Source organism: Haliotis rubra, unplaced genomic scaffold (genome assembly GCF_003918875.1).
Source record: "Haliotis rubra isolate DU_JTF1 unplaced genomic scaffold, ASM391887v1 Scf204, whole genome shotgun sequence".
In the NCBI taxonomy this organism is placed as follows: domain Eukaryota; kingdom Metazoa; phylum Mollusca; class Gastropoda; order Lepetellida; family Haliotidae; genus Haliotis; species Haliotis rubra.
In genome coordinates, this window is record NW_025766048.1 from 129336 (window position 1) to 152946 (window position 23611).

The following is a 23611-nucleotide window of genomic DNA, read 5'->3' on the forward strand; positions in this document are numbered from 1 at the left end:
ATGGTTTAGTTTTCCAGTTTCACGACATTTCTGACAAGAGGAAAGGGCATACAGAAGTCACTCTAGGGCTGGTTTCACTGTAGGAAACCACAATAAGTTTATGTGCCTTCGTATATCCCCTCGTGTATGACATGTTTTAGTTTCGCCATAACTCTTACAAGTGGGAACGATGTCCCGATGTCATTCTAGGGCTGGTTTCACTGCAGGAGGTTCCTGTGACCTTATATCCCCACATATATGACATGGTTTAGTTTTTCAGGTTCACAATACTTCTGACAAGAGAAAAAGACATACTGATGTCATTCGAGGCCTGGTTTTAATGTAGGAACCCAATCTGTAACCTGTTATCCCCACGTATATGAAAATTTAAAAAGATTCCTTTTACAGGTTCACCATTACTCTTCCAAGTGGAAACGACGTCCCGATGCCATTCGAGGGCTGGTTTCACTGCAGGAGGTCCCTGTGACCTTATATCCCCACATATATGACATGGTTTAGTTTTTCAGGTTCACGATAATTCTGACAAGAGAAAAAGACATACTGATGTCATTCGAGGCCTGGTTTCATGATAAGAAAGGCATACTTTGGATAAGTCGAACAGTCTTTGTCAGCAGTCGGATGAACAGTAAATGGTCAAGACAAATGGCATCCAAGCACTTTCCTTTCCAACAGTTAAGCTATTTCTCCATGACTGTGGAAAGATCCCCAAACAAATATATTGTGAGTACTCGGTATTAAAACGTCCGGTAGCCGTGTCCGGTTGGGTGTACTCGTGCTGTGCCCTTAAACCCACAATGGTCTCAAGTCCACAATGAACATGAATAATCATTAGTGGGCGGAGCTTATGTGACCACGTCACACGTGTTTCGTACGCACTACTTCTCACTTAAGACCATTATGGGGTTAAGGGCAGCACATACGTGGTCGTTGAAATATAAAGCTACAGAAAAACATTTCATAATAAATGAAATATTCTCTACTTAAAGAGTCTATTGTACGATATATATTTCGCATGTCATTATACGTGACAAATACGCGAGTGTATCCTTCCAAATGGGTAGAATATGTCACAAACACACGCAAAGGCGCGAAAAGAAACTCCACAAAATTGTGTTTTTGGTTTTTAACCCTACACTCGGCCATATTCCCGCTATGGCGGCGGTCTGTAAATAACTGAATCTGTACCAGAAAACCCAGTGATCAACATCATGCGCATCGATCTACGCAATTGGGATCCCGTAAGCATGGGTTACTGGAGACCAATTCTAACCCGGATCTCACGGGTACTCCACTGAAACATAACTTCGAAGTCAAAATAAGATTTAGGTCACACATTTGGAAACACTTGTACCATATTCACTACTTAAAGCTTTCTTCAGGCTTTGAAAGTCGTAACGCGGATAAAGTAACGTTTGGGAAAGAGTAGTATGAAACTCTTTGAATTCCAGCTACAGGAGTGTGTGTGAGTGTGTGTGTGTGCGTGCGTGCGTGTGTGCGTGTGTGTGTGTGTGTGCGTGCGTGCGTGTGTGTTGGCCTGGAGGTGTGTCCTCCGCCATGATATTTCTGGGATAATGCTCAGTGGTGTAGAACTATACTCCAGTTACATGGCGGCTGCATGTAAAAAATAACAATTAATACTAATATTAATCACCGGTTTGCCTGGTCCAGAGGCGATTCGTTCTTGGCCACCGTCACACAGCGATGGACAGGCCACCGATTGTACTTCTTTTCGTTACGCTTTTATTATTGGTTGGAGACGTTTACGCCTCTTAATCAGGCTTCATTTGTCTCTCAGGTGAAATTTCTCTCTATATATACACTTGGATTATTCAAAATGAACTTTAAGCCAATGATACTTAGTCTTTTGTATTTTGGCAATTCCAAATGACCAATGAACATAGCTGTAGCAAATTAGGTGCCACGTGATCATGTGGGCAATCCGAAATCATTGTCCCGTTTCCATGCGGAAACTGAGTTTTCTATAAATCTATAATTGAAACACATTCTGTGTTATTACTGATCAAAACATTTATAAACTGATACACTTTCAAATCCAAACAATTTTCCATGTAATAGAGCACGCTTGTACTATACGCTTGTACGCTTGTTCAGTGCATAATTTCGAATTGCAGAATCTGAAGATCCATCCCATTTTAGTCACACCCATTAGCTTTTCCTGGAATTAGATTCTAGCGAAGGACTGGTTTCCTACAATCGGTTCGAGAGGCGTGTTCAGTAACAGTACCGCGAGTGCTAAGCGCTGAGCATACATGTTATACCGCCTTAGCAATCACTGTGCGAACCCACGCGCGCTTATAGACGCTGGCCCGGCAGTGGCACTATATAGGACCATGTTTCTTCCGTCAGTCACTAGTAATTCATTTCCAGACATGGTTAGACATGACAAAGACCTTTGATCAGTCATGCCCTGGAGATGAGAGTACCGCATTTGCGATGCGAGTACCGCATTTGGGGCAGGACTGGTGAAACTCTCAGGAGTCAAGCAGCTAAATACCCACCCAAGAACTCTCCGCGCCCAAAGTTGCATTACTTCTACTGATTTGTGATCTGAATTCTATGGTTAGACATGACAAATACCTTTGATCAGTCATACACTGGAGATGAGAGTACCGCATTTGCGATGCGAGCACCGATCTCTATGAGAAGCAAGCCTCTAATAGACGGGGGATTGGTCATAATGATGCTCTTGACATCAACATCATCACCCAAATCATCTCGCGTTCTTCTCACTAAATTTCTTAATTTACTAAAGTGCCTCCAACGTTGCCTTTTCAAATGCTTTTCTTTTTCTTATTGCTTTATAGATTGAGGTTCAGGGGGTATCAGGGTCGTACGTTTGGCGGTATCAGGACAAGAGCCGCCGTTTGAGTCCCGGGGGCATATCATTCACTGGTCTCCACATCTTCTCGCTCCAAGTAGCCTGACGTCTGCAATGTCAAGGACGGTTCAGGAGGTATTCGCAGCACCTAAAGACTCCCATTGGTTTAACCTGGTCACGTGATGGTTTGAGTCTTTCTGCACAAGATCTATGAATTATCAATAAATTATTTTGAAATAAACGCTTTCAGTTTTCATGGGAAAGGAAACACAATGGAGCCCAAAGTGGCGAAGGTGGTGTTTCCACTCGGTATCTAATCCAAGGAACAGCCATCCTTCTAGAATTATTTGCTCTGAGTTTCACTTTACCCTGTGTCTGTCAATAATAAAGGGAGAGAACTCTGTATGACACTTCCTGTTACCCTCACTCGATTTTTTACGAGTATTTTAGTAATTAGCTGTCAATCACTACAATTAAAACCTACAACAAGTTCTGACACAAAACACTACTTTGAACAATATAAGCTTTCACTGTAATAAAAACGTTGTTCCATCCATATAGTATTATCATTCCTTACTGCTCCAACTTCTAAATGCCTCTCAAAGAATTACCAATCTCAAAAAACATGGATGAACGAGTCTTCAAATCCCAATTGCGTCGATCGATGCTCATGCTGTGGATCACTGTATTGACTGAACCAGACTCCACTATTAACAGACTGCCGTCATATAAACTGAGGTATAAATAAGAAAGTACACAAGTGATGTTTATTTTATATTTATTTATTCTATTTTTAGTGGAGGAGTGGGGTCCAAAACAGTGTAAATATTATACAAGTGAAATGGTACATGCAACCAACCTTGAACATGCACAGTCACTGGCAAACACAAACACGCACACACACGCACCCATACACGCGCGTGCAGGGTCTTTACTCTTTACATAACTGCATTACTCATGTACGCGCTATTACATCCCTCATCTCCATGACATGCAGGTTTGTCCGTTAATTACAACAAGGATATTTTGTAACTAATATTTATTATCATTTTAAATATTTTTATATAGAAATAAGAACCTCCTGTTCATTAATCCCGACATAGATCCAAGTGTACAACTTGCGGAACTCCACAAGATGTCGGTTGTATTTCAGACTGTTCAGACCATCCACCTCGACCCTTGCCTTCCACGTCTTCAGATAGGAATACCTGCAGTTGTAGCAAAGTGTGTAATAATACATGTGTTGCTGTTTAAACTAATTTAATTTGACTTAACATTTCTACATGACTGCGATAGTGATCACACCCCTCAAAATCAGATTTTTACACCGATATATCTCTGGGTGAACACCTCAAGACACAACCACAGAAAAGCGTCCTGATCAGACAATCATCTAGGCTTCTAAAGTCTCCTTACGAGTTCAGACCGGCATATCTGAATTTCGTATCTCGACAACGAACTGAGATCCGAAAGAAGAAACTATAAGACGTTATGATATTGTTAAGTGTAATTCACACACCTTGACCTTTCTGAGCGCCTTTGAAGCTACACCATAGCGGAAGTAGCATCGAAGGTAACTCAATATGGGCAGTCTTTTAACCGAAAGAATTTGGCGAGGAAATGAAGAAAGAACATTTGGGGTAGCTGACAGCTTACTATAATTTAATAATTAGTCCATTAATATTGGGCTAAATCCACACCGCCACCATGCTCATAGTGCAGGATTATTATTACCCCGGATAACCATAGCAGCCTGTGAGGCGCTAGAAGGTTAATAGTCACATGACTTATCCCACCGGGTACCCATTTTCTGAAATTTCGGGCAATTTTTTTACAAACCCACTTGCCTAAGGTGAGACCACATGTGCATCATTGTGGCACAGGACTGAAGTTCTAGAAACTCTCAGGAGTCAAGCTGCCAAACACGGTCACCCATCCAAGAACTCTCCACGCCCAAAGCTGCTTTGTTTCAACTGATTTGTGACCTGAGCTCTATGTACAGCACCACACACCATCAATTACTTTAACATCGATAAGCCTCCCGTTAGACTGAATGGTGGAACGTCTCTGAAGATTTACCTGACACAACTTTATCTTGAATGTTTCCTCAAATCCTACTGCAGATAGGTATTGTATCGGAGCAAAACATTGATTTGTTTGACACTAAATGAGATTATTTACGCGGCATTAAAAAAATCTGACATACGTTTTACATGCCAATATAACATTTATATGTAAAAGGTACATGCAGTTTCTCTTATCATTAAAAATTCAAAATTCTTATTGAACAATACAAGCTATGATTTATGACATTGTCAAGCTCTTTGTGCTTTCCGAAGCACGTCTTCAAAAATAAATAAAAATTCCCAGACCAGCTGCAAGTTGCCATCACATCCTATTTGCCCTTTTCCCAACCCTTACTCTGACGCACAAGGCCCCAATGAAGAAAGGCTGCAATTTGTTAAGGTTCAGAACACCCATTTACCCATTTAATGTAAATTAAATTGTATGTTAATATATTTTTCCTTTTCCTAGGAATTAGTCCGATTGCACAGTCGTCTAAGCAGTCGCAACACGCTGTTCTCCATTCGTAACTACTCGTGTCATTCCGGCAAGCCGGATGGCGTCTCGTACCCCTCTCGTGGCCATGTTTACGACTGGGCTCTGTCTAAGCGCAAACGGACATGGAGATGAAAATAGTCAAGTACTATTACAAAGGAAAGATAACTGTGAATTTCCAAACATGGCTAATAGAATATCCTATATCCGTGGGCAAAACAGCAATACAGTCATCCCCTTTGTAAATATGTTTCAGTGTTTAAAGTTTCTAATCCTTTAGCTCAAAGTATATGTTTAAACTGTGCTTTGCATAGTTTAGCGAAGTTTCAAAGTTCAACGGTGCCGCCATTTTCATGTTCGACTTCATTGGTTTGCCACGATTCTTGGCAATAATGGCGTACGATAGGGATACGAGTCACGGAAAGAGGCGAGTAGTTACGAATGCGATGTTCTCATTCGTGACCAACTCGTGTTACGGAAAGGGGCGAATGGTGACGAATGCGGTGTTCTGTGACATGCGACAGCGTCACTGTAGGCTTTAGTAGGTGAGTATGGTTTTACGCCGCTTTTAGCAATATTCCAGCAATATCACGGCGGGGGACACCAGAAATGGGCTTCACACATTGTACACATGTTGGAAATCGAACCCGGGTCTTCAGCGTGACGAGCGGACGCTTTAACCATTAGGCTACCCTACCGCCCCCACTGTAGACTTTAAGCTGACTCTCTTGTTAACTGAAATTGTGAGAAAAGAGGGTTTAAACCTCCCTTCTGTATACTTTACAGAATAACGCCTACCTTGAGTTTTGCGCTACGCTCTTGTGATGTTTCAAATCCCCGTATCGTGAGATTTTCATCGGATATCGTTCTATGTCCATATTGTGGTACCTCACTCTGAAATACACGGTATAATGCAATAGAAACGTTAAAGACGCGGGATATTGACAACTACCGCCAGTTATTGCTGTGGTAACGAAGGAGGGTTACTTCTTTCATAAATATTCCAAATGATCACATCACAAAAACGATTTATTTCATATTGTTACCAAGAGTTTATGGGCTTTCCTTTTCACTTACGTGTCACAAATCACATATACTTGACAAAATAATTTAGGGATATTGGTATTTTTATGATTGATATTTTATCAATGTGTCAATGAATAAATACATTATTATTCATAATTTCAAAATTTACATATATCCCTAACTATTTTTGTCCAGTATATTTTGCTCATAATAGCAAGGTATGTTAAAGATCTTAAATGTAACATCTTCTACTAATCTGTCTTTATCCATTAATTTTCTCTGGATCTGCTTCCTTCTCCAGTGTGCCTTCTGTGTCTTTTCCATGCTGTCCATGATTGTAAAGCTATTATCGCCCATAAACTACCACAAAGAAATATGGGAAGACAGTGGTTTGTCGAAAGCCATATTCCGTTGTATGTTTTTAAATACATTTTAAACCGGTTTTCATCGTAGTATAATGATTATATTGATAGCGGCAGTAAATGAGTACCTTTTACTTTATTTTATTTTCATTTAATTATTTTTCCACATTCAAGTTTTGGTATTCTGTGGAATCGCAAATCATGGTTTTGAACGTCATTCAAGATCATATGACGTTCTAGGCAGATTACGGTACCTGTTGTAGAGGTCGTCGTCCTCGCCTCCCCAGCCGAAGTACATGTTAGAGTAACCGTTGACTTTCTTGAATAATTCTGTGGTGAAACTCACGACTCCGCCGAAGATATGTTGATATGGTAATCTGGGGAGATATGTTGCATTTAACGCTGCTACAGATTGAGAATAAAACGTGTAATGAGAAACTGTCTAACCAGTGGAAAACGACACTGATTACGATATATTTCTCAAGAAGAAATACATTTTGTTAACAGAACAGGACCCCATTGCTCAAAGCGATCTTCGTGCTAAGACCGTCTTCAGACTATGTTAGGGTATGGAAATTACGATCGACTTTGCGTTAAGATCTAACAAACACACGTCATCTGCCTTGATCGAGGATATATCACCGTACACGTAGTTCCAGCGGGCGAGGGCAGCGGCGTGGTGGCGGGGTTTGCTGCCACAGGTGTAGATGTTTAGATTACTCAAGGGGATCATATCGACGTCGTGGAAGAAATAGCAGTCAAACTTGCAGAGTTTCTCTCCCTCAATAACTCCTATGTTTCTGAGCATCCCTCTGTTCAGTCTGGACCCAGGGGCCTGTGAAGTACACATCAATGTTTGTTTGTTTGTTTGTTTGTTGTTGTTTATCGTCGCAGACAATCAAGGTCATAGCATCATGAGTATCGGAATATTTGTTTGTTTGTCGTTTAACGCCGCACACAGCGATATTCCATCTTTATGGTGGCGGTCTGATAATAATCGAGCATGGACCAGACAATCCAGTGATCAACTTCACGAAAACGGTCTATGCAATTGGGATACGTTGTGTCAACCAAGTCAACGAACCTGACCACCCGACCCCGTCAGTCGCTTCTTACAACAAGTATGGGTTTGAGCATCGATCTACCCAAATGGATTACGACATGCTTCAACCAAGTCAGCAAGCCTGATCCATGACCAACCGATACCGTTAGTCGCCTCTTACGACAGGTATTGGTTGTTGGAGAGACTTTCTAACGCTGACATATGTACGTCAGCAGTTCGATACGTGTACATCTCATTTATGTACCCAAGAGGGTACCGATGGCCGACTCCCCATGCTGAGTCATAGTGATTTCAAACGCAGCCTCACCTGTTCAACAACAATTATCATATACTCGATCCTCTGCTTCTTTAAAAAAGGGTGAATATTGTTAAGGAATACTTTCAAGTGAAGACTCCTTTCCCTGAAAGGAACAATGATCCCAACCCTCTGTGACGAGGTACAGTCTCTAGGACGGTACAGTCCCCCTGGGTCAAGGTCAGCTCCGTGCAGTTTCTCCAACATCTCCAGGCTGCGACTGGCCAAGTCCACCTTGACCTTGGCATATCCTGGAACACAAGGAACACATCACCATCACCATCACCATCACCATCACCATCACCATCACCATCACCACCACCATCACCATCACCACCACCATCACCACCACCACCACCACCATCACCACCAAAAGCACTGGTGAAACTTGTTTCGTTGTCCAAAAGAGTTGGGGGGGGGGGGGAGTGGTACCATTCAGTTCGGATAAGCTCGGTTAGTGAATGCTTGAGAACGAGTCGATAGACGAACGAACTCGGGAGTGATGTCATATCTCGTCGCGTCTCGCGAGAATACTAATTCAAAATGGCGACACATAAGAGGAACACCTGTAGTTACAGTAAAATATTCTACATTACATCATCACCTTGGCTTTTCCTAAACATCAAATACTAGTATCCCAATCTTTAATGAAAACGACACTGCACATTTCAACTTTGCCCAGGTTCCTACCTCGTTTCTGTCTGATCACTTGACACCACGGTCCAGTAAAGTTTCTGGTGATACACGAGGGTCGCACTCCGACATACATATCACAGTTGGTGCAACAGTCCCGCGTCCCACGCTTTGTTTCCGTAGTTGTTTCCACTACAGTGTTGTTACAGGTCCCGGACTGTAAGCTCTTGTTCCTCTCCTGGATGTGACATCGTCTCTGTTGCAAGTGAAGAACCTGTGGATGGAACTCTGTAAGGGACATTGTCGCCTTTCTGTTTTCAGTAATTCGAGGTTCGGTAAATCGTCATGATGTAAAAGTACGAACACGACAGAATGGAACATGGTTTAAAGTGTCTCGATTTCGAATTCTGTTTTTCAAAAGATATTTTATAATGACAGAAATAACAAATCAAACGCAAACGCTAAATAGACCCTTACAAGTCTTCGTACCTGGGTATGCTGCAATACAAAATAACAAAACACAACCGTGGTAGCTGTCAGTATCACAAACCCTGTCCTCGCTCTGCCCAGCATCTCACAACTGAAACACCAGCGTTTACACGTGACCTTTACTTAAGTGTATAGTCGGGAGTAATTGCTGTAATTAACTGCTGCAGTAATAGTGTTGGTACTAATACCCCCGGTCGCATAACAAGTGGGATCGTATTAATGAAATTCAGCTGCAGTGAACCCACGTTAATATTACCAATAATGAACCAGCGTTTTTCGCTGTTTGTTGTTTATTGTGTGTCAACCAAGTCAGCGACCATGACCAACCTATCCCGTTAGTCGCCTCTTACGATAAGTATCGGGTGATGAAGACCACTTCCAATCTTCACGGTCCTAATGATCAAATGAAATCGGTCCAATTTTTACACGATCACCAAGTGAGTTACTGGGTATGGATTAACGACATCCGGATAAACTGGGTTTCACTGTATGTGACGCATAACGCCAGCGAGGGATCCGAGAGAGAGTGAGTAAGTGAGTACAGTTTACGCCACACTCAACAATATTCCAGCTATAAGGCGTCGGTCTGTAAATATTCGGGTCTGGACTAGACAATCCAGTGATCAACAGCATGAGCATCGATCTACGCAATTGGGAACCCATGACATGTTTCAACCAAGTCAGTGAGCCTGACCATCCGACCCCGTTAGCCCCCGAGATGAGAGCGCGTCATCGAGACATACATTTTAGGCGTGTAGAAAAAGACATATGATCAGGACATAAATAATTTATCTTTTCAATATATACGCCGACTGCTGTATTTGTTTACCACGCTTAAACTGATAACGTATTTTATAAATCCACCTGACATTAAAGGGAGACCAATCCACTTAACGTATGTACTCGCAATTGGTCCAAGTCGCCCTAAAGCTATATCACCACCAGCCCTATCGCAAGTCTTCAGCGTGACGAGCGAACGCTTTCCCGACTAGGCTAACCCTACGTCCCAACTAAGTAGTGGTGAGGCACAGATTGCGATTTACGTGGTGCGGCGTCAAACAACATTGACTCACAAACCTTAGTGACCACACCCTGCAACAGCTTCGCCCATTTCCAAGACGCTTTGTCCCGGCAATACGCGAATGGTTGGTTTGGTTTGGTTTGGTGACAGTACGATCACGCAAATGTAATACCCGGATGTACCGATCTTGGGCTGCAGTGGTGACTCGAGGTCTGCCGGTACGGGGACGGTCATTTGTTATACCTGTTTGGTTGTAACGAGCTGCAAGCCGTGATATCGTGGTCAGACTAACATTCAGACGCCTGGCAACAGAAGCTTGGTAATCTCCAGCGTGCATTCTTTCAATGGGAATGTTCCTTGTAGCAGCGTCAAGACTTGGCGAAGTGATTTGAGCTTGAAACTCCTTCAAAACGGATGCCGATTTCCGAAAGTAATCTGGATTGATATAGCCAGACAGTGCATGCTCTTTGCTGCACAATTACAACTGGAAGGTGATTTCTGTTGCGTTGTGGCGATGATCGCCTTTTTAATCCTTGTAAGAAATCTCATGAAAATCAACATTTTCAGGTAAAGTCGACTTTTCACTTGTGCAGTTGTGTAAAATCATGTTATCAACACTATTGTTACATATTTTGACGATTGTTTGAACACAACAGGTAATTAATAAAATAGAAAACGCATATGCGTTTCATTTTTTGGATAGTATATATGGAATAACCTCTGCTTCGTGTTACGGATTAAAAACCTTAAGTAACCACTTCCATTTCTGAAACATAAGACCGCCTCCGTGGTGTAGTGGTTAGAGTGTCCGCCCGGAGAGCGGAAGGTCGCGGGTTCGATCCCCGACCGCCTCATACCAAAAGACGTTAAACAATGGTACTTGTTGGTCCCTGCCTGGCGCTCGGCATTAATGGGTACAACAATCACTGGTCGGCTCGGAGTCAGTATAATGTTTCTGATTGGGGTATTCATGCTTCACTGCGGCATGGTATCTCAGTGGGCTAGCACTATAAAACCAGCTTCAGTCTGGGCTAGTACAAGCAGCCGCACATACACATACACACGCATGCACGTCGTCATATGAGCGAAATATTCTCAAGCACGACGTAAAACCCATTTTCACCTCACCTCTGAAACATAAAGTACTCATTCATTAAAAAAGCAGTAGGTTAAGATGACAGAGCGTTAAAATGATTTAAAATAACAGAACTAAATCTGTCTAAGCCATTTGAGAGCCTGTCCAGATTGCATCATATTTTCCTGATGACGAGACAAAATCTAAAACTGCCCGTTGCAAGGACCCGTACATGATATTGGGGCCCAAAACCGTTTCTAAAGAAAATATACCATCAACCTCAAGTACAGCAGTTCTGAGATTGTGTCTTATGTTGTTATGCCTAGGGCATGTAATTAGATCATGTTCAATATTTTCAGGCGTCTCCAAATTGCAATGGCCACAATTAGAAGAGACCGTCTTATCTATAATACTCCTGTAAGCATTTAGTCCACTGTGTCCAAGTTTGAGACGTGACAGAATGACCTCATCACGCCTTTTACGACGAAGAATTTTAAGAGTTTAAGATAGTCTAAGTTTGTACATGTCGGCCGGTAGTACCTGTATCTCACAAGTGTTGCCAACTCCTTGTATGTAACAGATCGCGAATGGTTGATGTTTATGAAGAGTTATTTCCCTTTGACTATCACCACTTTGAAACGCTGTCTTTGTTTGGACGACATGTCTTAACACAAGCTACAACATTTACTACAAAACCCGCTGAGGACCACCTGTGTGTTTGTTATTTTTATATTACTAAAGTTAATCTGCTACACCATTGAGATCTATACTTGGCATGATTGCATGGTTGAGTGAGTGAGTATGGTTTTACGCCGCTTTTAGCAATATTCCAGCAATATCACGGCGGGGGACACCAGAAATGGGATTCACACATTGAACCCATGTGGAAAATCGAACCCGGGTGTTCGTCGTGACGAGTGAACGCCTTAACCGTTAGGCTACCCCATCGCCCTTGAATGGTTGAGAATTGTGAGATGCACTCTTGTCTGCAGCATGTTTGTTTGTCTAGACAAACCAGTTCTATTTCAATGTCAAGTGTTCTCGTCACGATATGGCTGAAATATTGCCGATGTGACGTTAAATAATAACTCAGTCACTCACTCACTAGACAAACCAGTGGTTGACATCATGACCAACTTCCTAGGCCGATGGGGCAGGATGACCTCCAGTCAACCACAATACCGAGTATACCAACAAAATACCATCCCAACTACCCGTGAAGATCCGGGGTTTGAATTGGTCTTCAGCAACCCATGCTTGTCGAAAGAGGTGACTAACGGGATCGCGTGGTCAGGCTCGCTGACTTGGTAGACACATGTCACCGTATCCCAATTGCGTAGATCGATGCTCACAATGTCAATCACTGGATTGTCTGGTCCAGAGTTCAATATTTACAGACTGCCGCCCTATATCTTGAATATTCGTGTTTACAAACAAAATTATGACAAGCTGAAATTTCCGGGTGCTTATTTTTAGGTTAAGTAAACTGGCATTGGAAGTATGAAAATGATGAGGGCTGAGGTTTGTATTTGTGTGCACATCCTTTCGTATAATAAACCGATCTCATATATACATTTGTAATTTATTTTTATATTATTATGGGATATTTATATAACGCACATATCCACGCAACTAGTACATGCTCAAGGCGCTGATATTTTTCCCCTCGATCATTGGATGTCAATCTCAACGGCACATCGCATTATTAATCTCAACTCCCCGGTGAACAACTTTTGCAGCCACTAAGCGCACCGAGTTTTTGCGGCTTTCTCATCCATACGAGGTACCCATTCACAGCTGGGACACATAGTCACAGTACTTTGTCCAAGTTTACTGCACGTTGCTGTACCCGCAACTAGGTGTTTGCACGTATTCATGTGGCCACCATCTGGTCATCTCCCAACGGATTCGTGGGTTCTTTTCAGCGCACAGGGTTGTGTACTGTACACTAGGGATTGTGACAACACTGAAAGAGTCTGAACACAAAGTTGACTCCAAGGTTTTTGCACCCGGTCACAGGTTGGCTCGATCCCGGCACCTCAAGCTGGCGTGATCACTAAAACCTGTCGCCTTAGACAGCTCGCCAACCATGCCCCAAAAGGTATAGGTGACCGTTTTTCATAACAATAGACACATGCCAACACTATGACTAAGTCACTTCATGAATCAGATATATTTTCAACAAATTTACACAGTAAAATTAATTTGCTAAATAATAAGTGCATAAATACCACAGTGAATACACAGTGAATACACAACACAACTCATTTTCAACTCTTTAATTTTTTAAACAATTCTTCGAAGTACAATGTGTGAAAAAAAAACGTCGAGAAAATAACAACAAATATATATGTAAACACGAAAATACTGCTTCGGTAAAACACGATAATACTTATATGACGTGCAAATAATCATCGGTGTGTTAAACACACAATCCTGATACAGTATATGCCTTACATAGAATAATCAGCAATGAATCAACCAAAAACCGAGTCCAAATAAGCCTCGGCTTAACCTGATAGAAGCATGACCCCAAAGTTAACCTAACCCAGAATTCATCAGACCAGGAGCGTGCTGACATAAAACAGTAAGAAAAAGCTTCACCAGTGTGACCTATTAATACCAACAACCCACCACACACACCACACACGCCCAAACCTACCCCACCCATCGCCATACCTAACCCAGAATAAACCTTACGCGTAACCGCCTATTACTGAAATTGCTTAAATGACCCAGAATCTTTCAATGCCTTTGCTCCCAACCCAAACTTCGCACAGAATCCCTCAATTATAGAGCACACAGACATCCCCCAAGAATGTGCCTGACCCAGAATTTATCCAAAGCCAGAATACACTTGACCCAGAATTTATCCAAAGCCAGAATATACTTGACCCAGAATTTATCCAAAGCCAGAATACATTTGACCCTGAATTTATCCAAAGCCAGAATATACTTGACCCAGAATATATCCAAAGCCAGAATATACTTGACCCAGAATTTCCTCCGACCCAATACATGCCTTGCCTAGAAACCCAAACTCCGCATTAACATGACCAGAACCATCGTAGAAAGAAACTATTTCGACATGCCTACCACAGATTAATATCGCCCTCAATTAGCCAACTGGCCTGACCTTCAATGAGCCTAGACATAACTTGCATGAACCTCATTTAGCTTAATATAAAATTAGCCTGACCCCCAATTAGCATAACGTAGAATAAGCCTCCTACACATTTAATCTGACATGGACCCTGTATGTACTTTACTCTTAATCAATTTCAAAGTTTCGTTGGTTTACGTATATTGCATTTATGAACTGAAACACACCATCGTCCACAAATGGACGTCAAGTGACTGATTCTGTACCAGAAACATTGATCGAGCATAGCAGTCCATGTAGTTTAGAAGCACACTTCAATCACTCACCCTTCTGTCTCTCATGATTTTATAAAAACATATCCCCTGTATTCAGAGAATATTTACATCATAACATTACGACACTCAACGCCACATAATTGGATGAAACACGTCATATCAAACCATTCTTTAGGAAACCATCCTTTTAACAGTTCCTGGCGAGGGGAAATGCATTCGTCCTTATAAACAGTTTCAGAAGACACGTTGATGATGTCATTTCTTACAGGTCGCCTTAATGGCGCCCTCGCTCGTCCACATGTTTTGTTGGTAATCTTTGTACAAAGCCAAGTTTTTCCACGAATAACTATTGATGTCCACATAACTCGTTTCACTCTTGTACCAGGCTCCCCGCTTCTTTGCACTGGACTCAGTATGTCGACCAAGGCGTTCCAGAATCCCTTTCAGACGACTTGTTGGGAGCTTGTTCTGGGCACTGGCAGCAATGGCCATCTGGTTTAGAGTGAGCGAGGTGTAACCTCCTGCCCTAGAGTGATGCGCAGACCGATGGGGGTGTGGAACCGGAACTGGATGCGGATCTGAAGATGTTGCCGGCTCCTTTGGTTCTGGGGATTGGTTGGCTTTGGTATCTGGATGACTCACCGTAGGCGCTGGTTCGGGGGAAGGATTGGTGTCCGAGAACGGGTCAATTTCAGGAACCACTGGAACCTCGGTCTCAGGAGGCGTAGTCTCATCGCTTTTTAGCTAAACATTCTGGGGTGACGTTTCCGGGGCGTGCATCATTTGAATCTGGTTGGTTGTCTTCAGCGTTTGTTTTGTTACCTTCAGGTTCTGGTTTGATGTCTTCAGGAGCATTATCACCCCCGTCTCCTCTTTCGCTTCTTTCTCCGTTGGATTTGAAGGTTTTGTTTCATCTGACTCTTTCTCCACCTCTGTCGTATCTTTAGCATCACCATCTGTCACGGCTCCTTCTGGTACAGCTCCATCTGTTGCTGCGGGGACCTCCGGCTCGGGCTTAACTTCCTCATCCGGACCAGGGACTGTTTCAGATTTGGGTGCCTCATCAGCATCCATTGTTACACCAATGTATTCACAAACTAAACCTACAGGTAGCTGTACGATTAAATCACCTCCGTGGCCAAACAGGTGTCAGTACATGAAATTCACCACCACAGTATGCTCACGTTGTCGCTGAGGTATAAATCCACCATCCACAAAGTGTCTCAACACGAACCATTTACTGCCCTGAGTGAACAGGTTCCCTATATCACTGAAAGACTCTGGTGTTTTGTGTCTCCAATTCGATAGCAAAGTCGGTCTGCAGTCAAACACTATACCTACCAACCGATACGCTCCGCTTCCCAGCACACGGGAGTGTTAGCGACCCTTTGAATGTTATCGAAGTCATTTGATATGCACGACTTGAAATATCTATCGATAATTCTTCAGCTTAGGCTTGTCCCACGGCTGAGTAACCAGAACGGTCTCAGAAGCAGATACATCTGCCTAGACGCGTACATAGAACCGACCACTTCCTTATAGATGCATGTGTCCCAAAGGTTGCTATGTCCAAAATGGCGTACACATTTCTAAAATCATTTCATAATCAACAGCCTGAGAATCTAAGAAAAGAACACAACGTTGCGAGTATTAAGATAGTGTCTTTGTGGTTCATAAGATCTTAATAGGATCGAATTACCGGCGGAAATACGCCACGGCTACTGCAAGTCAAAAGTATCTTATCGTCAATTAGTTAAGCCACCCCACACTTAGTTACAGCTCGATCGACCTGCAACGTCATTTAACGTTGGATTTAACGCCAATACCTCGCGGCTTCTCATCTGGGTTTAAGGAAATTGATCCCATAAGAATCCATTACTGACTAAAGCATATAAACCCATATCAGCTCACAACGCATATCGTGCTTGAACGATTGATAAAGCTCCCGTGACATAATTAATAACCTGCTCCAGGCCTCCTGTGCGACCCGGCGTTACCGACGTTTAACTGATTGTATTGATATGAGTGTATTGAGGTTTAGTTCGTTGTTGGGTACACGGGAGATTAGCAATGCCTATGAAAACATGAGTGGCAGGGGTAGAGTCCAATTAATTCTCTGAAGTATTGATTGCGAGATATTTCATATCTTATTTTTGTTGGCGTAACCTAAATGGACCCACAGCCTTGACGTTAGCATGTGGCATAATGATATATGTAGCCGTGAAATTTACGAATACGTTTTGAGTGAGTGAGTGAGTTTAGTTTTACGCCGCACTCAGCAATATTCCAGCTTTATGGCGGCGGTCTGTAAATAATCGAGTCTGGACCAGACAATCCAGTGATCAACAGCATGGGTATCGATCTACACAACTGGGATACAATGACATGTGCCAACCACGTCAGCGAGCCTGACCACCCGGTCCCGTTAGTCGCCTCTTACAACAAGCGTGGATTACTGAAGGTCAATTCTAACCCGAATTCTCACGGGTCCTAGACGTAACGACTGGCCGTTGTTTTTGGTTAAAGACACTCCTGTTAAAACAAGGAGCGGTCGGGTAGCCGCTTGCTTGATCTGGTTGTGTGTACTTTTTTATTCCCTGAATACAAAAGAAAACAGAATAAAACATTTTTAAGACATGTTTTTTGTTCTTTTCCATATGCAGATTTTCAATAGCCACTCATAAACAGGCAACATGAAGCAGAATCAAAATCGCATATATTTTTTCGGATGAAGATATGTACCAAGTCAGCGAGCCTGACTACCCGATCCCGTTAGACGCCGCTTACGACAAGAATGGGTTACTTAAGATCCATTCTAACCCAGATCCTCAGGGGTCACGTACGTATGAACGCACGCACGTACGCATGCACGCACTGATGTTGTACCGCTGGCGGCATGTGTTTGGTACCAACTGATGCTGAAGTGAAAAAGGTGTAAATTATGTGTAAATGTCGACTTATAAATCTGTAATGAATAATGGTTTTATAAAACAGCATAGTACATTATATATGTTATACAGTAACACCTAAAGCCGTGATCCCCTTGAAATAGTACAGTTCTTTTACGCCGCACAAAGCAATATCCCAGCTATATGACGGTGGGGTAAACAATTCGAGTCTGGAATAGACAATCCAGTGATTGACATATGAGCATCGATACGATGACATGCGTCACTACGCCTGACAAACTTACAAGCATGGGTTGCTGAAGACCAACACAGCAAAAATAACTTAGTTTCCGTTCTTTAGGAAACTTAATGGATACTGGGTAATGTAGGTTTCCGCTAGGTTTCAGTATCCGGAAACAGACAATGAGAGTTTACAAAACTGAAACTAACAAGTCTAGGTTTCCGTCATGTTTCTACAACTGAAACTGTCATTTTAGGGTTTTTTTCAGTTCGCTGAAACATTCATCCGTTACTGCGGAAACTCAATGTAAAACAATGGAAACTCACTGGATTCTAGTTGGAAACTAAAGTTTCAATCCACTTACCATCAGGTTTCCGCATTGCGGAAACCAAGTTATTTTTGCTGTGCAATTCTAACCCAGATCTTCATGTGTGTCTTCTGTACTGAAACCAACTAGCGTGGGCATGGTCCTCACAATCTAAGTATCATAAGCAAGTCGAATTGAGATTATTAATATTATAATATTTGTTGAGCGCTATAGACTCCATGCACTAATGCATGCTCAAAACGCTTCAAATTTCTGAACGTGCACGTGCAGGTTCACCCTGTGCACGACAATGGATGCCAAATCCTTCAACGAAGTAGACACCAACATCGCCAACAACTGCATTACAGCAGATGTGTTAATAGCTGTTATGTCGTTTAATGATAAACAGCGATGTATTATCGTGTTGTTTGTGACCCACGCCCAGTGTGTATACGCCACCACGTGGTAACTGGAAGGTAACAGTTTAACGTATTTATATTAAGTTAACTTTATCTCATTACATTGTGTAACGCGGCAGAAATATTTTAATATCACCGCTGTCGGTTACACGGCAACGTGTGTGCATAGCGTTGTCGTATTGTACTACATTCTAAATATGTAGTTATTAGGGTCACAGGTGTCATTTCTGTGTCCCCACATGGGTACAATGTCTGAAGCCCGTTTCTTGTGTCCCCCGCCGTGATATTGCTGGAATATTGCTAAAAGCAGCGCAAACCATGTTCATTCACTCTCCATGAGCCTACTCCTTTGGGTATCTGGGCCGAAATGGTGTCCCGCATCCCTTGATTGTCGTAGGGCGGCGAGGTAGCCTAATGGTTAAAGTGTCCGCTATTCACGCTGAAGAACTCACTCACTCACTCACTCACTCACTCACTCACTCATCATGAAGTCGTTGCAGGGATAGGATGGATGTCGCCCACGGTGTTGTGTGGGTGTTGATGCGGTCATTTTTGAGTGAATGTGATGGATGTCGTCCACGACTCACTCACTCTGATGATGGTGTTGTGTAGGTGTTGATGAGGTCGTTGCGGGGATGGGATTGATGTTTTCCACTCATTCACTCACTCACTCACTCACTCATTCACTCACTCATTCACTCACTCACTCACTCACTTGATGTGCGCTACTTAATTCCCAGTGCCCTCTAAGGCCCACCTTGCCTCTCTGCCAAGTGTCCATGCTGTACGTCACACCCCGCCACCTACACGGGGGCTAGGAAGCCCTGTACTACCCAGACATCTGGCTTGTTTGTACAGATAAGCCAGACAGAGATGTTTGTGTTGGCCAAACATCACCCTGCGAGTGTCTGTGTGTGTTCTGACTTGTTGATGTATGTCTTACGTACATTGTACCTTTGTCACGCTGACAGCTATGCGCATATAAAAGTTACATCACTTATCGCGATAGTGACTCACCGAGAAATGCAGTTCCTAGAAAGTGGGAGAGGCATCAGTGAAGCATCTTCCTGGTGTGATATTTGCTGTTTTTGTGTGTTGTGCTCGGGATTAATAAAGATACATTATTTATCATGCAGATGTCTTACACATTTCTTTACACAATGCAGAATGCACGGGTTAAGATAGTGTATTGTATAGGGACAAAGAAATTTTAGAAAAATACAATAGCACCGAAGAATTTGACCCAGTTGGTACATAGAGCCCGCCCCTCATGCTCAAAGTTATCTTAGTGCTAGGCCCACCTTTGATTAACAGGACACAGCAATCATAGCGCAGTTAGGCCCTGTTTGACCTACGGCAGGACACCCAGTTGACCAAGATGTTATGTGGGTGTTGAAGAGGTTGTTGTGGGGATGTGATGGTTGTCACCCAGGGTGGTCGTTGCAGGGATGTGGTTGTGTCAGCCACGGTATAGGTGTTGATGTGGTCGTTGGGGGATGTGATGGTTGTCGTCCACGGTGTTGATGTGGTCGTGCGGGGATGTGATGGTTGTCACCCACGGTGTTGTGTAGGCGTTGATGTGGTCGTTGCGGGGATGTGATGGTTGTCGTCCACGGTGTTGTGTAGGTGTTGATGTGGTCGTTGCGGGGATGTGATGGTTGTCGTCCACGGTGTTGTGTAGGTGTTGATGAGGTCGTTGAGGGGATGTGATGGTTGTCGTCCACAGTGTTGTGTAGGTGTTGATGTGGTCGTTGCGTGGATGTGGGGTATGTGGTCGTTGCGGGGTGATGTGTGTGATGGTTGTCGTCCACGGTGTTGTGTAGGTATTGAAGAGGTCGTTGAGGGGATGTGATGGTTGTCGTCCACGGTGTTGTGTAGGTGCTGATTCTCTGGTTACGGAAATGTTGTTGATTCTCTTTGTGTATCCTCCCAGACGTTACAAACGTTATTTTTCACACATCTTAAACCAACGTAGCATGGCATTGACTGCCCGGCTCTTGCCGAGCTGTTAGAAGTATTTATCGCAGAACAATACAACCTCTATCAACTCCATATTGCTGTGTACATATTTATAGATGTATATATTCATCACTACTATTGTAGAAAATCTATTATATCGATATACACTGATAAACAACTTTTATATAAATAGGCATCTTCGGTGTCATTGTCCACTTGCACAAAGTGATCTTAGCGCTAAGGTGATCGTAACTCCCATACCTTAACACTGGCTTATAACTGTCGTGGCGCTAAGTGATCGTAACTCCCATACCTTAATACTGGCTTATAACTGTCGTAGCGCTAAGTGATCGTAACTCCCATACCTTAACACTGGCTTATAACTGTCGTAGCGCTAAGTGATCGTAACTCCAATACCTTAACACTGGCTTATAACTGTCGTGGCGCTAAGTGATCGTAACTCCCATACCTTAACACTGGCTTATAACTGTCTTGGCGCTAAGTGATCGTAACTCCAATACCTTAACACTGGCTTATAACTGTCGTGGCGTTAAGTGATCGTAACTTCAATACCTTAACACTGGCGTTTAACTGTTGTGGCGCTAATTGATCGTAACTCCCATACCTTAACACTGGCTTATAAATGTCGTAGCGCAAAGACCCGTGGCGTCGTGCAAGAGTATCCACATACTGCATTGATGTCTTTGGTCTTTCAGGCGACTGAAGCCATATTCCAGATCTCCGTGGAAAGTGAGTCAGCGAGTGAGTGGCGGATTATAGACGACTTGAGGCACTGCATCCATATGTCGCACGTACTTCGTGTAGAGGTGAGTGAGTGAGTTTAGTTTTACGCCGCTTTTAGCAATATTCCAGCAATATCACGTCAGGGGACACCAGAAATGGGCTTCACACGTGATTGTATCTTATTTGGGGATTCGAACGCGGGTCTTCGGCGTGACGAATGAACACTTTAACCACTAGGCTACCCCGCCTCCCCCTCTATGGAAAGAGTTCCAGTTACGTGGTGCTGCACCAAACTCGAGTTGTGCAAGTTTTTCCATGTCTGTTACGACTGTAGCCGATAAACTAGCCTTTCTTCTTTCTAATACGCATTTTGTTTTACTTACTCGTATGTCCAAGTATTCAAGAATGTGCCAGTTGTGTTTCATGCCGATTTGGGCAATATTCCAGCAATATCAGGGCGGGGTACACCAGAAATGGGCTTCACGTGTTGTACCCCTCTGGTGGATCGAATCCCGGCATTCGGCTGGACGAGCGAGGCTTTTAGCCACAAGGCTTAACCGCCGCCTATAGATAAGTATGACAAATATGAGTAAACCCAGACAGTGTTTCCAAATTAACGAGAACATCTGAACAACAGTGACCCAACAATATATTTACCATATTATGCCATGTGACGTCTTTTGCTAATCCATTCCTAAGAATCTGTTTGTGTTAAACGTGAAGGTTCAAAATCTTGATCACGTAACAGCATAAGCTAAAATTAATTAATTAAAAATCCATATAGAAAATGAATATCACTTTGTAATAATTTGTAATGCTTATTCACCATTGAGGATTAAATATTTAGATAGCTATTATTATAAAAATCCAACATGTTTTAAATTCATAAATATTATGTCAACGCAATGTAAATCTACCCTATGTCAATTTATACTTTTTGCGTTAAAGCACAGAATGTCACTTAAATTTGTGTGATATGTATCATGTTAGTCCTACATTCATTATATGTTCTATAATTTGTATGTTTATTGGACTGTGGCCTTTAAAATCTTCATGAATAATTTTAATTTTTTTTTACATATGCTAAAATTGACCATTTCGATACATTACGGGCGCACACACATCATATTTAACCCTTTTGGCCCTGTAAATAAAAAAGGACCCTTTTCACTTCAAATGGTGAAACGAGTTTTATTTAAAACATTCTTAATCCCTTGAAGCAAAACTTCTGATTTCCCAGGTTTAATAACCCAGCTCATCTCAGAAGAAGCTTTAAATTAAAATTTTGGTTCCTTTGACAATGTAAGGTTCGTGATTGAATCATATCGTGTATAACGATTATCTTACCCCGGTAACCGTGATAACGACCGACATTTAAATCACTCTGAGGGTATACCTGTACAGTGTATTAAAGGCAAACAATGTTTATACAATGATACGACTGAAGCAGATTGATTTCAGCCCATTGCCAACCTTTTAACGCAGAAATACCGGTCAGTGGTGACACAGCTTGATAAATGACATGGTATCTCACGTTCACAAAACCCTCACCATTGAACATGATAAAACGTATTCGTTTAGGCGAAAAGACCTTAATTATCAGATTTTCATACCATAGTTTAAAATATGAGGGTGGAGGAATTTTTGTTACAATAAAATTTGAAACAGGCTGTTAGAATTAACTGATTGCGGTGTGATTTATGGACAGCATGGCTGTTTGGTAGGACTGTACAGCAAATACTGTCTCCATGTTAATAAATAATGTATTCATATATAGCGATATTCTTTCCATATACGTGTTGTATCTACATGGGGACAATACAAACTGTTATTGTCTTTTTGTTTGTTGCGTTACGCCACATTCAGCAAATTTTCAGATATATGACAGCAGTCTATATGTAATCGGGTATGGGCCAGACAATCCAGTGATTGTTAGGATTACCAACGATCAACGCAATTGGTTGATGGTTACATCAAGTCAGCGAGCCTGACCACTCGATCCCGTTAGCAACCTCTTACGAAAAGCATGTCTTGCTAAAGGCCAATTATTACCCCGATCTGAACAAAATCGAAGAATTTACCTATAATGGCCTTATGTACCTACTGCCTACTGCATTGTTAAGAGTGATTCCATATCTATTGTAAAAGGAAGTACCTAGCCACTCAATGTATTTATCAGTAATAAACGCCGCGTGAAGTACTTTTTCCGCTGTTTGGAGTGGAATGTAATTGGAATGCACCCTGGACAAGGACCCCAAAAGGGCGCCGTGCCAAACACAACCGTCGTTGCCAGGAACGTTGACTGCAGTTCAT

At 42.5% G+C, this 23611-nt stretch overlaps 1 protein-coding gene across 1 annotated transcript; it reads right to left on the reverse strand.

The window, feature by feature from the left end:
* Nucleotides 1-3624: 3624 nt before the first annotated feature.
* On the reverse strand, nucleotides 3625-15232 carry LOC124275933 (beta-1,4-N-acetylgalactosaminyltransferase bre-4-like). The gene is made up of 8 exons (XM_046711636.1): nucleotides 15123-15232; nucleotides 9267-9357; nucleotides 8835-9051; nucleotides 8157-8395; nucleotides 7434-7621; nucleotides 7041-7163; nucleotides 6197-6292; nucleotides 3625-4047 (listed from the first exon to the last, which is right to left on the reverse strand). Exons 1-8 carry the CDS (start codon nucleotides 15230-15232, stop codon nucleotides 3900-3902), a joined length of 1212 nt encoding a protein of 403 aa, XP_046567592.1. The 3' UTR covers nucleotides 3625-3899.
* Between the last annotated feature and the right edge of the window lie 8379 nt (nucleotides 15233-23611).

Coding starts and splice junctions, on each gene's coding strand:
- LOC124275933 (XM_046711636.1), bottom strand. CDS start 15,232: ATGGCCATTGCTGCCAGTGCCCAGAACAAGCTCCCAACAAGTCGTCTG. Junction 9,358..15,122: donor GCAAAGAAGCGGGGAGCCTG/GTACAAGAGTGA, acceptor CTGGTGTTTCAG/TTGTGAGATGCTGGGCAGAG. Junction 7,622..8,156: donor TGATAATTGTTGTTGAACAG/GTGAGGCTGCGT, acceptor TGTACTTCACAG/GCCCCTGGGTCCAGACTGAA.